General features: G+C 38.6%; 1 protein-coding gene across 1 annotated transcript in view; it reads right to left on the bottom strand.

The window, feature by feature from the left end:
• The window catches only part of ALDH1A1 (aldehyde dehydrogenase 1 family, member A1), a 38,548-nt gene extending 23,665 nt beyond the window's left edge, over positions 1-14,883 (bottom strand). The window contains 1 exon segment of the mRNA XM_006903691.1: positions 14,698-14,883. Within this exon segment, the coding sequence (XP_006903753.1) occupies positions 14,698-14,883 (186 nt within the window).
• Positions 14,884-16,277: the final 1,394 nt, after the last annotated feature.

The raw sequence follows: 16,277 nt of genomic DNA, 5'->3' as shown, positions 1-16,277 counted from the left end.
TGATGTTTGATGGATCTTAGCTGAAAGCAGGGAATACCAGAGGAATGTCTATCTGTGTTTCATTGACTATGCAAAGGCATTTGACTGTGTGGATCATAGCAAACTATGGCTGACTCTGAGAAGAATAGGAATTCCAGAACACTTTGCTATCTAGTAGTACAATAATATTATTATAATACAGGAATATTAATATTTTGATGTGCATTACAAATTAACACCCATTTGTTATTACCCACCATTGTATGTGTCATTGCATAGTATGTTTTATGAGGGTTGATCCGTAAGTACATTTTGTAGATAAATAAGACCTTCATAACTCTAGTGAACTGACTATACCAATGCATAGAATGATAAGGTCAAAATGGATGAGCCAGAGGTAGTGTTAAGAGATGAATATGACTTAGAAAGCTTTGCTTTCACAGAATAAAAGACTATTCTCTACCTTCTTCTTCTTTACAGAATTTCACTTTATGAGCATGCCTCATGTCATTAGTGGCCTTCATGGGAACTTCTGTTAGTTGATTCTGCTATGATATAGCCGCCTATCAGCTTGAAATACCAAACATAGCACATCAATCTCTAATCTTTCAATTTAGTACACCACCATGGTAAGATCAGACTAAAAAAATGTTATTAAATGTTATTAATTCATAACTGACCATCTAGTAGGTTTGGGGAGCTGTACATCACATGGGATGAGATTGGGTAAACTCAAATATTCCCTACAAGAGGCAGGATTTGAATGGTGGAAGAGAATTTAGGAATTTTCTTTCCCCGCCATCAAATCTTTAAGCTTTCAAAATAATTATTGATCCAAGAAAATAATTGCCAGGCAAGGATTCTATACCTAGCAAAGATCTCCATCAAATATGAAGGAGAAATTAGATCCTTCACAGAAAAAAATGAATTTAAGGAATTTGTGAAAACAAGACCAAAACTACAAAAAAAAAAAACAAAATAAAAAAAAAAAAAGACCAAAACTACAAGAAATTTTAGGTGAAGTCCTTCACACAGAGACGCCAAAGAAAAGTGAATGGATCCTAGTAGCGAGAAACCACGGTGGGGGAGGACCAAAACAACAGCAACAAACTAAACCTGACAAAATGGCAAAAGTAAAACCTGGCCTGACAATAACCACACTTAATGTGAATGGACTAAATGTGCCAATCAAAAGAAAAAAATTGTAGAATGGATAAAAAAATCAAACAAACAAGGCCCATTGGTATGTTGCCTACAAGAGACTAATCTATAAAAAAGAAAAGAAAGAAGAAAGACGGGCTCAAAATTAAAGGCTGAAAAAAATACATACTAAGCAAATGACAACCACAAAAATCAAGAATGGTAATATTAATCTGTGGTAAAATAGACTTCAGAATGTAAACTACCATAAAATATAAGGATGAGACTTACATATGATTAAAGGTACAAAAGATCAAGAAGACATAACCTTGGCCAACATTTATGCACCAAATTATAGACCTGCAAAATACGTAAAACAATGGTACAAAAAAAAATTGAAAATAGAAATTGACAGCAACACAGTAGTGGTAGGACACGTCAACATATCACTATCACTAAAGGATAAGTCAACTCAAAATTAACTCAGCAAAGATGCAGAAGATAAAAACTATACAATCAGCTAACGTGACCTTGTGGGTGTATTCAGGGTACTGCTCCAAACTAAAACTTAATACACTTCGTTCTGAAGTGCACAAGGTATGTTCTCCAGAATCTATCACCCATTAGGACACAAAGGAAGCCTCAACAAATTAAAAAAACATTGACATAATACAAAGTGCCTTCTCAGACCACAATGTCATAAAACTAGAAATTAACCACAGAAGGATAAAGCTTACAAAATCATCCATGTGGAAACTGAGAAACTCTCTGCTATAACATTATTAGGTTATAAAAGAAATAAAGACTGAAATAAAAAAGTTCATCGAAACAAAAGAAAATGCAGAATACCAAAACCTCTGAGATACAGCTACGAAAGTCCTCAGGAAACAGGTTATAGCAATGCTATTATTGTTAGGTTCCGTTGAGTTGAGCACAACTCATAATGACTGTAAACAAAAGTTTTAAAACCTATTCTATCCTCCACCATTCTCACACTTCCTGACACATAAGAGACCACCGCGGCAGTGACCATATCAATACACCTGGCTGAGTGTCTTCCTCTCCTTCACCGACACTGCTGAATTCATGTACATCTCCAAGGAATAGCACCTCCCAGCAGCATGTCCAAAGTACGTGAGACGAAGCCTTACCATTTTTGCCTCTAAAGAGCACTCCGGCTGCACCATCTCCAAGACATATCTGTTCGTTCTCTTGGCTGTCCATGGGATGTCAGTGTTCTTCTCCAACACCACAACTCAAAGGCATCAATTCCTTTTCTGTCATCATTATTCATTGTCCAGGCCATGGATGCTTAGCTAGTAACCAGAAGGAGTATGGCCTGAATCAGATGCACAAACTGACATACTACTCCTAAATAATATAGAAAGCTCCCTAACCACAGATTTTCCCAGTGCAAAATGTTTTCTTATTTCCTGACTGCTCATACCAAGGGTGTTAATAGTGGTTCCAAGCAAGATGAAACTTTTGAAAGTTTCAATCTCCTCTCTATCCATCATGACACTGCCCATTGGTCCAGTGGTAAGAAACCTTGTTTTCTTGATATTGAGACACAATCCATACTAAAGGCTGCGTTTCTTGATCTTCTGCAACAGTGCTTCAAGTCCTCCTCACTTTCAGCAATAAGATAGTGTCACCTGCATAATGCAGGTTATTGATGAGTCTCCTTCCAATCCTGATACCATATCCCTCTTCATAGAATCCAGCTTCTTGAATAATTTGCTAAGCATATAGATTGCACAAGTATGGAGATAGAACACAACCCTGATGTACTCCCTTCTTAATTCCAAATCATGTCATATTCCTATGCTCCATTCACACAACAGCCTCCTGATTCAGGTATAGTTTCCACATGAGCACAATAAAATGCTTTGGGATTCCCATTCTTGTCAATATCAGCCACAACTTGTCATGAATCACACAGTCAAATGCCTTTTCATAGTCAATAAAGCACAAATAGACATACTTCTGGTATTCCTTACCTTCGGCCAGGATTCATCTGACATCAGCAATGTTATCCCTGGTGCCATGGCCTCTTCTAAATGCCACTTGAACTTCTGGAAATTTTCTATCTATGTACTGTTCCAGCCATTTTTTAATGTCTTGAATATTATTTTGCTTGCATGTGATATCAATGATATTGTTCAATAATTTCCACACTTAGTTGGATCATCCTTCTTGGGCATAGGAACAAATATTGACCTCTTCCAATCCATTATCCAGACAGTCATCCTCCAACTTTCCTGGCATAGACTGGTGAGTGCATTCAATGCTGCATCTGTTAATTGAAACAAGTCAGTTGGTATCCCGTCAATTCCTGGGGCTATATTTTTTGCCAGTGCCTTCAATGCAGCTTCCACTTCCTTTTTCATTGTCATTGGCTCCTGTTCATATGGTACTTCCTGAAATATTTCATTGTCAATCAGTTCTTTCTGGTACAGTGACTCAGTGTATTCCCTCCATCTTCTTTTGATGCTTCCTGGGTCATTCAATATATTGCCCATAGCAGCTTTCCACATTGGAGCACGAGCTGAAATTTGTTTTTCAGTTATTTCAGCTTGGAAAATGTAGAGTGAGTTCTTCTCTTTTTTATTCTCCAATACAAGTTCTCTGCACATTCCATTATAATACTTTGTTTTGTCCTCCCGAGCTGCCCTTTGAAATCATCTGTTTAGCCCTTTCACTTTGACATGTTTTCTTTTAGTTCTGGCTTTGCAGCATACAAGTGCAATTTTTAGAGTCTCTTCATGGATAGGAAGACTCAATATTGTGAAAATAATTTTCCTACCAAATTCAATCTACATATTCAATGCAATCTCAATACAGATACCAAATTCGTTTTTCAAGGAGATTAGAAGGGAAATTATAAAATGTATTTGGAGAGGCAAGAGACACTGAATAAGCAAAGCACTTCTGAGAAACAAAAATGAAGTGGGAAGTATAGCACTCCCTGACCTCAAAACTTACTAAACAGCAGTAGTAACCAAAACAACATGGTACCGGTACAATGACAGGCACATACACTAATGGAAAAGAATCTAGAAATAGATTCAGCTATCTATGGTCAGGTGATATTCTACAAGGAAATAAAATCCGTCAAGTGGGAAATGACAACCTCTTCAACAAATGGTGCTGGTAAAACTGGACTACTACCTGCAGAAAGCTAAAACAGATCTCACATCATACACAAAAAATCAATTCAAAGTTCATCAGAGACCTGGAAGCAAATCTCAAAACCATAAAGTTCTTAAGAGCCAAACTGGGATCAAATGTAGAAGGGCTAGTCTATGGTAAAATGAGACTACATACATACTACTACATACTAAATTCAGCCAGAAATATACAATTTGAAGTTGATAAAGTTGATGAATGGGACCTTCTAAAGATTAAATCCCTATGACCCTGGAGGACATTATGCTGAATGAAATATCTCAGTCACAAAAGGACAAATATTGCATATGGCCACTGTTGTAAAATGGGACTGGCATTGGGGGTGAGGGAAGACCGAGAAGGAGGGGATGAATGATGTATATTGCATTGAAACAGATGAGGGAGAGACCTGTTTAAAAGCAATATATAATTAGGTATTATTGTCAATTACAGGAGTCTAGAATGAAGGCTGCACAGAGGAGTGGACTTGGGGGGAGGGATTACATAACAATGAAAGAGTTTTACTTTTCAAGGAGAAGGTGGGGAGGGGTGGACAGGGAGAAAAGTGCAACAATGAATGAATGGAAACTGTAAGTCTCTGAAAACTGTCATTAAAATTAATAATAATTAAAAAAATAACACTAAATCCCTGTGTGCATCAAAATCTTTTTCCAGCAGTGTATAAAGAAAACCTACTGACTGGGAGCAAACATTTGGTAGTACCATATAAGACAGGAGTTTCATAATGAAAATTTACATAAAACCCCTGGGCCTGCACCAGAAAAAAAGACTGATAACTCATTTAGAAAATGAGTAAAACACATGGAAAGAATTTTCACAGAGGAAGATATTTGAATGGCCAACAGACACAAGAAATTCTCAAAATCACTGGTAAAAAGAAAGATGCAAATCAAAACCACAATGAAATACTATTTCCAGTAGTAGTGGAAAAGTATAACAGCACAGCAAGTAATAAGTGTTGAAGAGGAAGTGGTGAAATAGGAAAACATCTATTTTTGGTGGGATTGTAAACTGGTACAAACACTCTGGAAGGCAGTTTGATGCTTCCTTAAAAAGCTGAACATAGAAATTCCATATGACCCAGCTATTCTACTGCTTGGAAAATACCCCAAGAAAATGAGAAGTGAGGCACAAATTGTGCACCAATGTTCAGAGCAGCATTATTCACCATCACAAGAGCATGAAAACAGCCTAGATGTCCAACCACAATCTAATGAATTGAGACATTATGGTACATTCACGCAATGAAATACTACACAGTACGCAGGAACAATGATTTTGTAAATTACTACCCAACTTGGGAGGGACTTGAGAGCATTATGCTGAGTGAACTAACTCAGTCCCATAAGGACAAATACCGTATAAAACCATTATTCTAGAACGAGTATGAAGATTAAAGGTGGGGGAGAGTGGAAGTAGAAGGATAAGGAGGATGGGTGGTTAACCATAGGATCACACAATTTGATGGGTGGTGAGGGGAATAAAGGAAATGGGAAAGGTCAGTGTGAAAAAATATGTCTACGAACTTTGTAAATAAACCAGTATAAAATAAAATTTAATAAAAAAGAAGATAAAATAATGAATTATCCAAGAGCTATGAGACAAAATGCATGGCTTTTTTAAGATATTGCCTCAGAATCCCTTGAACAGAATCTCATTACATTACTCAAGCAAGTTCAAACAACTCAGTAACACCAGTACAGATTCAAGGCAAGGATTATCACACTCTACCTCTCAAAGGGAAGAAACCCAGAGAATTTGCAGTCATTTTTTTGAAATTTTATTTTATTTTATTGTGGCAAATATACATATTGTTGTGGTTGTTGTTGTTGTTGTTGTTGTTGTTATGTGCCATTGAGTTGCCTGCGACTCACTGCTACCCTATGTACAACAGCCCTAAACCCTGCTCTGTCCTGTGCCAATCTCACTGTCTCTGACACACCCATCCCAATTATCCCAGTCACTGAGTCAATCCACCTCATAGAGGGTCTTCCCCTCCTGCAATGTCCCTCCACCCTCCCAAGCATGGTGTCCCTCTCCAAGGACCTGTCCCTCCTTGCCACATGTCCAAAGTATGTCAGATGAAGCCCCAGAATCCTTGCCTCCAAGGAGCAGCCCGGTTTAACCCTCTCTAGGATGAACCTGTTTGTTTTCTTAACAATCCATGATACATACATTCAATACTCTTCTCTAGAACCACAGTTCAAAGGTATCAATTCTCCTTCTAGCCTCCCTAGTCATTGTCCAACTCTCTGATGCATAACAAGGGATTGCAAAGACCATGGCTTTCAGGCCCACCTTAGTCTCCAGAGTGAGATCATTGCTCTTCAGCACTTTGGAGAGGTCCCTAACAGCAGACTTTCCCATCACAATATGTCTTTTAATTAGTGGTAAGAAGCTACACTGCAATCCCAAAGATGAGAGGTTCAAATCCACCAGAGTCTGCTGGAGAAGGAGGAGCAATCTCATCCTATAGCAGTCAGATCTGATTTGACGGTACACACACATACACAAATGAAAAATCAGCCATTTTTACATGCACAATTCAATTATATTGGTTATCTTTTTGTAGTACTGTATTCTTTTTATTTATTAAATTTTTTTATTGAAATTTTAACAAAAGTTTCCCAAAACCTTGGATTTCCATTCATTCATTGTTAAACATTTTCCTCCCTACCATCCCCTACCATTTAGGTTTTCTCTTTAAAAGATAAACTTTAATTTTTACATAATTTCCTCCTTCTTCCACCTTCCCACCCCTAGCCCTAGTCCACTTTGCTATGTACCACTTGTTCTGGACTCTTGTCATGCAAATAATACATTCTTTTTTTTAAACAGTTCTTTACATCATCCATTTCAATGTGGTGTATGTAATAAATGGTTTCCACCCAACCCCCATGTCAGTTCTGTTTTATAATAGTGTCATTATGCAGTATTTGGCCTTTTGTTACTGAGATATTTCACTCAGCATAATGTCTTCTAAGGTCACCCATTTTGTATAACATTTTATGAGTTCCTTATTTTTTTAATGCTGTGTAGTATTCCATTGTGTTCTTTATCCATTCATTTGTTGATGGACACTTGGAATGTTTCCATTTCTTTGCTGTTGTGAGTAGTAAACATAGGGGTGCATATATCTGTTTGAGTGGCAGTTCTGGTTTCTTTACAGTAGTAAAGTAGTAGTTTCTTTGCTAGTAGTGGAATAGCTAGGTCAAATGGTTATTTCTATTTCCTACATTGTGAGAAAGCACCATGTTGCCTTCCATAGTGGTTGCACCATTTTACTCTTCCACCAACAGTGAATAAGTGTCTCAATTTCTCCACAACCTTACCAGTATTTGTTGTTTGCTGCTCTGTTGAACTTTGCTATGGTTACTGGGGTAAGATGATACCTCATAGTTGTTTTGAAAGCTAAGGCTTTTGAACATTTCTTTGCAGGTTTGTTTGCCACTTGAATGTCTTCATTTGTTAAATGTCTGTTCATATCCTGTGCCAATTTTGCTACTGGGTTGTTTACCTTTTTTGTGTTGATTTGCTGGGGTGCTCTATAAATTTTAGATATGAATCATTACCTAATTTTTTTCCAATTGTGGATTTCCTTTTTACTCTGTTGAATAACTATTTTGATGTGCCTAGGGATTTGACTCTCTTAGAAAGTCCCATTTATCTATTTTATTCTCTCCTCTTTGTAGGTTTTTCAAGATGCTTGGAAGACTTTTTGTATTGTAGATTAGGACTTCTAGAGTTCTTCTAAACTTTTCACTGATGACGTTTACAGTCCTTGGTTTTACTTCTAGGTCCTTGATGCACTTTGAGTTGGTTTTTGTGTATGCTATGAGATGTGATTCTTGCTTGAGTTTTGCACAGATAGTTTTCCAATTTTTCCAACACCATTTGTTAAAGATGGTTTCATTTCCCCATTTAACTTATTTCATCTCCTTGTCAAAAATTAGTTGACCATAGGTAGATGAGCTGATTTCTGTATTCTCAATTCTATTCCACAGTCTATGAGTTTCTCACTGTACCAGTACCACATTGTCTTGACCACCACGGCAGTGTAGTAGGATTTGAGATCAGGGTGTGAGATGCCACCTACCTTGTTTCACTTTTTCAGAAGTGCTTTGCTTATTCAGGTATCTTTCCTTTTCAGAAGAAATTGAAAATTACCTTGTCCATCTCATTGAAGAATGGAATTGGTATATTTATATCGGGATTGCATTGAAGTTGTAGATTGCCTTTGATAGAATTGTCATTTTCACAGTAATGTTTCTTCCTATCCATGAGTATGGTATATTCTTACATTTATCAGTCTTTTTTTTGTTTGTTTGTTTCTTGTAGTAATGTTTTGTCATTTCCTTTGAATAGCGTTTTTTTTGTGTGTGTTTCTAGTTAGATTTACTACTAAGTATTTAATCTTGTGGTTAGGTTTTGTTTTTCTTAATTCCATTTCCATATTCTCTTAGTCACTGTAGAGAAATCCAATTGAGTTCTGTATGTTGATACTGTATCCTGCCACTTTGATGAATTGGTTGACTATATCTGGTAGTTTTCTTGCTGAGTCTTTAGGATTTTCTAACAAGTTCATCCTGGAGAGAGTGAAATCAGGTTTCTCCTTTGAAGCAAGGATTCTGAGGCTCCCTCTTACATATTAGGGCATGTTGAAAGGAAGGACCAGTCCTTGGAGAGCGACGTCACACTTGGAAGGGTGGAGGAACGAGACTGAGGGAAGATCTCTGATGAGATAAGTTGATTCAGTAACTGGGATAATGAAGGTAGGTGTGTCAGTGACAGTAAAGTTGGCACAGGATAGAGCAGGTTTCAGGCTATTGTACATGGGGTTGCGATGAATAGCAAGTGACTCAATAACACATAACAACAACACAAATATTGTTATATCATCTGCATATAGGGATAATTTTATCTCTTTCATCAAATAGGATACCTCTTACTTCCTTTTATTGTCTTATTGATATCGCTAAGATTTCCAATACTACATTGAATAAGAGAGGTAATAGTGGGCATCTTTATTTAGTTCCTGCTGTCAAAGAGAATGCTTTAATCTCTCTCCATTGAGAATGATGTTGGCTCTTGGTTTTGCATATATACTTTTTACTATGTTGAGGAAATCCCCCTCTATTCCTAATTTGATGAGTATTTTAATCAGGAAAGAGTGTTTGATTTTGTCAAAAGCCTTTTCTGCATCAATTGATAGGTTCATGTGGTTCTTGTTCTTTGCTTTGATAATGTGATGAATTATATTAATTATTTTTCTTATGTTGAACCATCCTTGCATAACTGATATGAATCCCACTCAAACATGATGCATTATTTTTTCAATATACTGTTGGATTCTAATGGCTAGGATTTTACTGAGAATCTTTGCATCTATATTCATGAGAGATATCAGGCAATAGTTTTCTATTTTGGTGATGTCTTTACCTTACTTTGGTATTAAGGATATACTTGCTCCATAGTCAGAGAATTCTATTTTTTTTCTATTTTCCTAAATACTTTATGTAGAATTGGTGATAGTTCTTTTTTCTGAGTGTTTGATAAAATTCACCAGTAAAGTCATCTGATCCAGAGATTTTTATTGTTGTTGGAAGTTGTTTTATTACCTGTTCAATTTCTTTTTATGCAATGGATCTGTTCAGGTGTTCTCCTTTGGTCTGTGTGACTTTAGGTAGTTTTAAGTTTTTAAGTATTCGTTAAATACTTAAAGTATTTAAAAGTACTTAAAGTTAAGTATTTTTAAGTATTTCCTCTAGGTTTTCATATTTGTTTGAGAATGTTGTTGTTGTTGTTATGTGCCGTCGAGTCTTTTGTGACTCATAGTGTCCCTATGTACAACAGCTCTAAACTCAGCTCTGTCCTGTGCCAATCTCATTGTCTCCAACACACTCATCCCAATTGCCCCAGTCACCAAATCAATCCATCCCCCAGAGGGCCTTCCCATCCTGCGCCTGCCCTCCACCCTCCCAAGCATGATGTCCTTCTCCAAGGACCGGTCTCTCCTGACAACATGTCCAAAGTATGTCAGACAAACACCCAGAATCCTTGCCTTCAAGGAGCAGCCAGGTTTAACCCTCTCCATGATGAACCTGTTTGTTTTCTTAGCAGTCCATTATACCCTCAGCACTCTTCTCCAACACCAAAGCTCAAAAGCGTCAATTCTCCTCCTATCCTCCCTGGTCATTGTCCAGCTCTCTGATGCATAACAAGTGATTGCAAAGACCATGGCCTGTATCAGAGGCACCTTAGTCTCCAGAGACACACCGTTGCTCTTGAGTACTTTAGAGAGGTCCCTAACAACAGACTTTCCCATCGCAATACGTTTTTTAATTTCTTGGCTGCTGGTGCCAAGAGTGTTGATTGTGGAGCCAAGCAGACTAAAGCTGTGAACAATCTCAATCTCTTCACCATCCATCCTGATGCTGCCAATTGGTCCAGTGGTGAGAATCTTTGTCTTCTTGACATTAAGCCTCAATCCATATTGAAGGCTGCAGTCCTTGACCCTCAGCAGCAAGTGCTTCAGGTCCTTCTCAGTTTCAACAAGCAGGGTTGTGTCATCTGCATAACGCAGATTGTTGATAGATCTTTCCCCAATCCTGATGCCGCATTGATCCTCATAGAGCCCAGCCTCCTAATTAGTCTGTTCTGCATACAGGTTGAAAAGGTATGGAGACAGGACACATCCCTGACTTATGCCCTTCCCAATTTTGAACCATGCAGTGTTTCCTTGCTCTGTTCTGACGACTGTCTCTTGGTCCAAGTATAAGTTTTGCATTAGCACGATCAAGTGTTCTGGGATTCCCATTCTTCTCAGAGCCAGCCACAGTTTGTTATGGTCCACACAGTCAAATGTCTTTGCATAATCAATGAAGCACAGATAGACATTCCTCTAGTACTCCCTGCTTTCAGCCAACATCCATCTAACATTAGCTACAATATCCCTAGTACCACAACCCCTTCTAAACCCAGCCTGGACTTCTGGCAATTCTCTGCTGATGTGCAGTTCCAGTCATTTTTTAATAGCTTTTCATAATATTCCATTGTTAATCTTTTTTATTTCGTTGGTACTGTTGTGACATTGCCCCTTTCATCTCTTCTTTGGATTATTGTGTCTTTTCTTTGTTAATTTTGCTAGTGATTTGTCAATTGTATTGACTTTTTTGAAGAACCAGCTTCTGGTGTTATTGATTGTCAATTGTTTTTCTGTTTCCTGTTTCATTTATTTCTGCCCTCATTTTTATCATTTCAATTTCTTTTTAGTGGGTCCCAGGTTTTCTTGCTGTTCTTTTTCAACATTTTAGAGATGCTGGGTTAAAGAACCAATTATCATTTTTTTTCCCTTGTGTTTTGATGTGTTTGCTTACTGCTATAAATTATTGCAAAGGCTGTTTCCCAAAGGTTTGGTAAATTATATTTTCACTGTCATTTGTTTCAAGAAACTTTTTTTACGTCAGTTTTTATTTCTTCTGGTATCCACTCATGTTCAAGCAAGGCATTGTTCAGCTTCCAAATATATGGGGTTTTTTTCTTCTTTATCCTCTGGTTATTACTTTCTACTTTTGTAACATTGTGGTCTGAGAAGATGCTATATATTCTTTTTTTTTCAATCTATTCATGTTTGCTTTGTGACATAAGAAATAAGAAGTTAAACTGTTCTTATCTGGTGTGCATTAGCATATATATATACATAATACGAAGTTGGTTTTTTGTGTGGTTTAATTCTTCAGTACCTTTGTTGAGTTTCTTTCTAGTAGTTCTGTCTTTTCTTGAGAGTGTTGTACTGAAGTCTCCTACAACAATTACAGTATTGTCTATTTTTTTCGGTTCTATTAACATTTGCTTTGTATATTTTGCAACTCTATTATTTGGCGCATAGATATTGATATTTATTGTAGTTTTGTCCTCTTGTTCTATTGATATTTTAAGCATTAAATAGGGACTTTCCTTGTTCTTTGTGATAGTTTTTGAGATGAAATCTGTTTTATCAGAGATTAATATTGTTACTTTTGCTTTTTCTTCTGGTTGCCATTTGTTTGCCATATTCTTTTTCATCCTTTTCTTTTTAGTCTATCTTCATTCTTCAGGTGTGTCTCTTGTAGACAATATATTGAAGGATTTTGTTATTTATCCAATCTACTGCTTTTTTTTTCTCTTCACTGGTGTATATAAACCATTTACATTCTCTGTAATTATGGAGAGGCAAGGGTTTTTGTTATCATATTGTTGAGTTCTTTTTTGGTGGTGTTGCTGGCTACTTTTGTCCATCCTGCTTTTTGTGGCATCTTTGTAAGAAGGACTTTCCTCAGTATTTCCTGCAACTCTAGTTTTGTATTTACAAAGTCACTTCAGTTCTGTTTTTCTGATAATATCTTTATTTCTCCTTTATATTTGATGGACAATTTTTTTAGGTACAGTATGTTTGACAGTTGTATTCTTTAAGTGTCTGATATGTATCCTCTTGCTTGCATGGTTTCTGCTGGGAGAACAGCATTTAATCTTATTCATTCTCCCTTATAGGTTAGTCTTTGTTTCTCCCAAGCTACTTTCAGAACTCTCTCCTTATCTCTGGTTCTGGCAAGTTTGACTACAATATGCCTTGATGTTTGTCTTTTGACACTAATTCAGTTTCTTGAATATATATTCTCTCATTCTTTCTTGTGCTTGGAAAGGTTTCTTCCACTACTTCTTCCGCAACTTTCTCACTGCCTTTACTTGTTTTTTTCTGTTCTGGGATTTTGATTGTACACATGTTATTCCTCTTGATAGTGTCCCACATTATTCTTGAGCTTTCTTCTTTTTTTCTTCCTTTTTAATTCTGCTTTTTGTTCTAGCAGATCAGTGCTGAAAATTCTGTCTTCTATTCTGATGGTTCTGTATTCTATCTCTTCAACTATACCCATATATCCCTCCAATATGTTGATAGCATCTGAAACACTGGTCCTCATATTCTGAATTGTGGATTCTTGTTTTACCAGAGCTTCTAATGCTTCATGTGTTTTATCTAAAATATCTTGGATTGCTTTTTGAAGTTCCTTTTGGCTTTTACTTGCAGAGTCCTGTAGTTTTTCAAGTTTGTCTCTCACCCATTGAAAATATTCAATCATTGTTCTTTGAATTCTGTGTCAGAAAGTTCTATCAGACTTCCTGGCTTTAGGAAACCTATTGATTCTGTGTTATGATAACTTTTTTTGGTGTGGTATCTTCTTTTGGTTTTGTGTAGGGCGTGAGGTAGTCTGCATCTTTCATGTCATGTCATTGCTGTGAAGTTTTTCATGCATGAGGCCTCAGGAGGCCCTTGGTGTGATAATGTTTGCTCAAGAGCTCATGGCTCCAGAGAAAAGAAGAGCAGCTCACCCTACCTGAATTTACCTCTTATCCTTTGACACAAGGAAAGACTTCTTCAGTTGGAGAGAGAGATGACCTGTGAATTAGGAGACTTCTCAGCCAGGCAACAGCCTCAGTTAGGTGGAATCCAAAGGATTTTCAGCTTAAATATTGTTTCTGGGAGGTGGAATGAAAAGGCTTCACCTGTGATATGGGTGTTCCTACCACAGGACAGTGGCATGACAGGACAGCAGTCTCCAAGCAGCATGGTAGCAAAGTCTCCAGGAAGTGAGGCAGTGGGTTCCCCAGGCAGCAAGGAGCAAGGGTCTCCAGGCAGTAGTGCACCAGTCTAGTGCTCTGTGTTTGAGTGGGGTCTGGGCCACAATGGACTGCAGCTCCTCAACGTGGCAAGCAGTGGTTCTGTTGCAGGCTGGGATGTGAGTGCAACTGAGCTGGGCATTAGCCTTTATCAGTCACTGGGATAGAAGTGATAGAAAGACTCTCCCAGGCCTGGCCATGCCACACAAGCCCTGAACAACCAATTTTAACCTATATGCAGGCTTTTCCTTCATTTACTCATCATGTATTGGCACTCTCCCCACCACCATTTGTGTCAAGCATTGTAGTAAACACTGGAGAATAAGGAGCAAAAAAGTTATAATGAAAAACCTGTCCCCTTGATCTTCACATTCTCTGTTCTCCAATATCAGGCACAATGCACAGATCATCAGATGCTCAACAAAGTTTTGAAGAGTTTACCAAGTGAGTTGGAAAGCTGCAAAAAAGGACAGCTCTTCTCATCAAAAGTACTGATAAGTAATGGGGCAAGATGGAGGCTGTGGTGGAAACAGTGGCGAGCTGTGGGAGCAGTGGACCACATGTAGGAGGGCCACGATGGCCTTCTACAGACCTCTATTTATTGCTAATTGAGCAGTTAAACAGTTGATGACTGGTCTTCGGTGTGGATCAAGGATCAACATCAGGAAATCAAGGATTCCCAGGGAGGAATGGGTGAGTCCTGAGGTTCCTAGCCCCCTGCTGCTCAGCACGCACCAGTCCTGCAGCTCCATGAGGCTCCCATCGCTGGACCCCAGCGATCTCCTCACCCAAGATGGACAGTAGGCACCCCACACACACACAGGCTGGTACAGCAGAGCTGCCACACCACCGCAGAATGGACTTGTTCTGGGGAGAATTCTTGGAGCCAATACGGCGGCAGTGGGAGACAGGGCAGCACATTGGGGTCTCCCTGGGCAGACCAGAGAGGAAGATTACCGGTACAATGGATTGATAAGAGTCTCTGTGAGCTGTCTACGACTCAATGACATTTAACTGTGGCAGCATGTCTGAGATGGCAGATATCCTCAATGCACCGCATCTTTTGATCTACTGTCTGCCTTCGCCAAGAATTGTTTAGACTTGGGGGGAGGGGGGTGTCTGTTCACCACTCTCAGGTCCCCTTCTCCATTTATAAAGGGGGAGGGCAGTGACACCTACTTCAAGTTACAGTATGACCACTTATGGGGGGAGGGTAATGGTGGCAGTACTGGAACTGGGGACGCTGTTCCTGTCCACAGGGTCTTCAGTGAGGTGCAGGGTCCAGACTTGGGGGAGGGACTTTGGTGAAGGAGTGTGTCATTCAGCCCCTGGGGTGTGTTTCCCGGCCCAACATGGTTGCCATCGGACCCCTGGGTAGAAAATATCTGCCTAGGGTATACAGAGAATTTTATCAAGGCTACTTTCCTGCATCCTCTCCCCCATTATACCCATAAGTAACACCCCCAAAGGTCTTCTATTTGTAACTCACAAGTTTGTTCTCTCTAAATTTGCTCCCTTTTCTATAGGTAACCTTAACACTGAGTTTTACTCCAGACCTGACCCTGAACACAGTTCCAGAGACCAAAAGGAAATACAATGGCCAGTTAAGGAAGCAAAGGAGAATGGAGCCTTAGGGTTCAGTCAGCCATCCCCACTGGACCACCTGGGAAAATACTTTGCAGTACAGAGGGGAGTAAATGTCAGGAGAATATCTTCTAACAGAACAAGAAGGCAAGCAGTTTCAACTCAAAACCACCAGTAAGGTGATAAAGTGGTCTCCCGTTCACCCTTCACATCAATGCCCCTGTTCAGCATGAAGAAGCCAGAGAGTCTGCACCCAATTCCCAGATGAGAAGCCCAGAAGTGAAAAAGACAGTTTATTTAATCATCATTGGACTATGCTTACCATTGCCCTGTGTCATCTGATCCCCACTGGATCCTTTTCATTTCCTTCACCTATTCCCCCACCAACCAAATTGTGCAGCCCTGCAACTGCATCCCTGCAATTTTCATCCCTGTCCATCCTCACCCTTCTGCTTCCAATCCTCACCTCTGTGTATCCCCAACATGTTTTACCCAATAAAATTTTAAAAAAAAATTGCTGATAGGTGATTGAGAAGGAAAAAGCAGCATTCTGACATTTTTACTCTTTCCTGGCAACTCTCATGTCTTGTAGTATCTTTACTGAACATTCCTTGCAATCCCAATTCAACCAAGTCCAAGCTGAAAATTTTCCATTCTCAATCTATGATTAAGATAGTACAAAGTGTATCCTAGAAAGCATCTTTGTGATTTCAATTTAAAAAACAACAACA

Source organism: Elephantulus edwardii, unplaced genomic scaffold (genome assembly GCF_000299155.1).
Source record: "Elephantulus edwardii isolate Elephantulus edwardi_28Jun2011 unplaced genomic scaffold, EleEdw1.0 scaffold00108, whole genome shotgun sequence".
Taxonomy (NCBI): Eukaryota; Metazoa; Chordata; class Mammalia; order Macroscelidea; family Macroscelididae; genus Elephantulus; species Elephantulus edwardii.
This window is presented reverse-complemented; position numbering and strand designations above follow the sequence as displayed.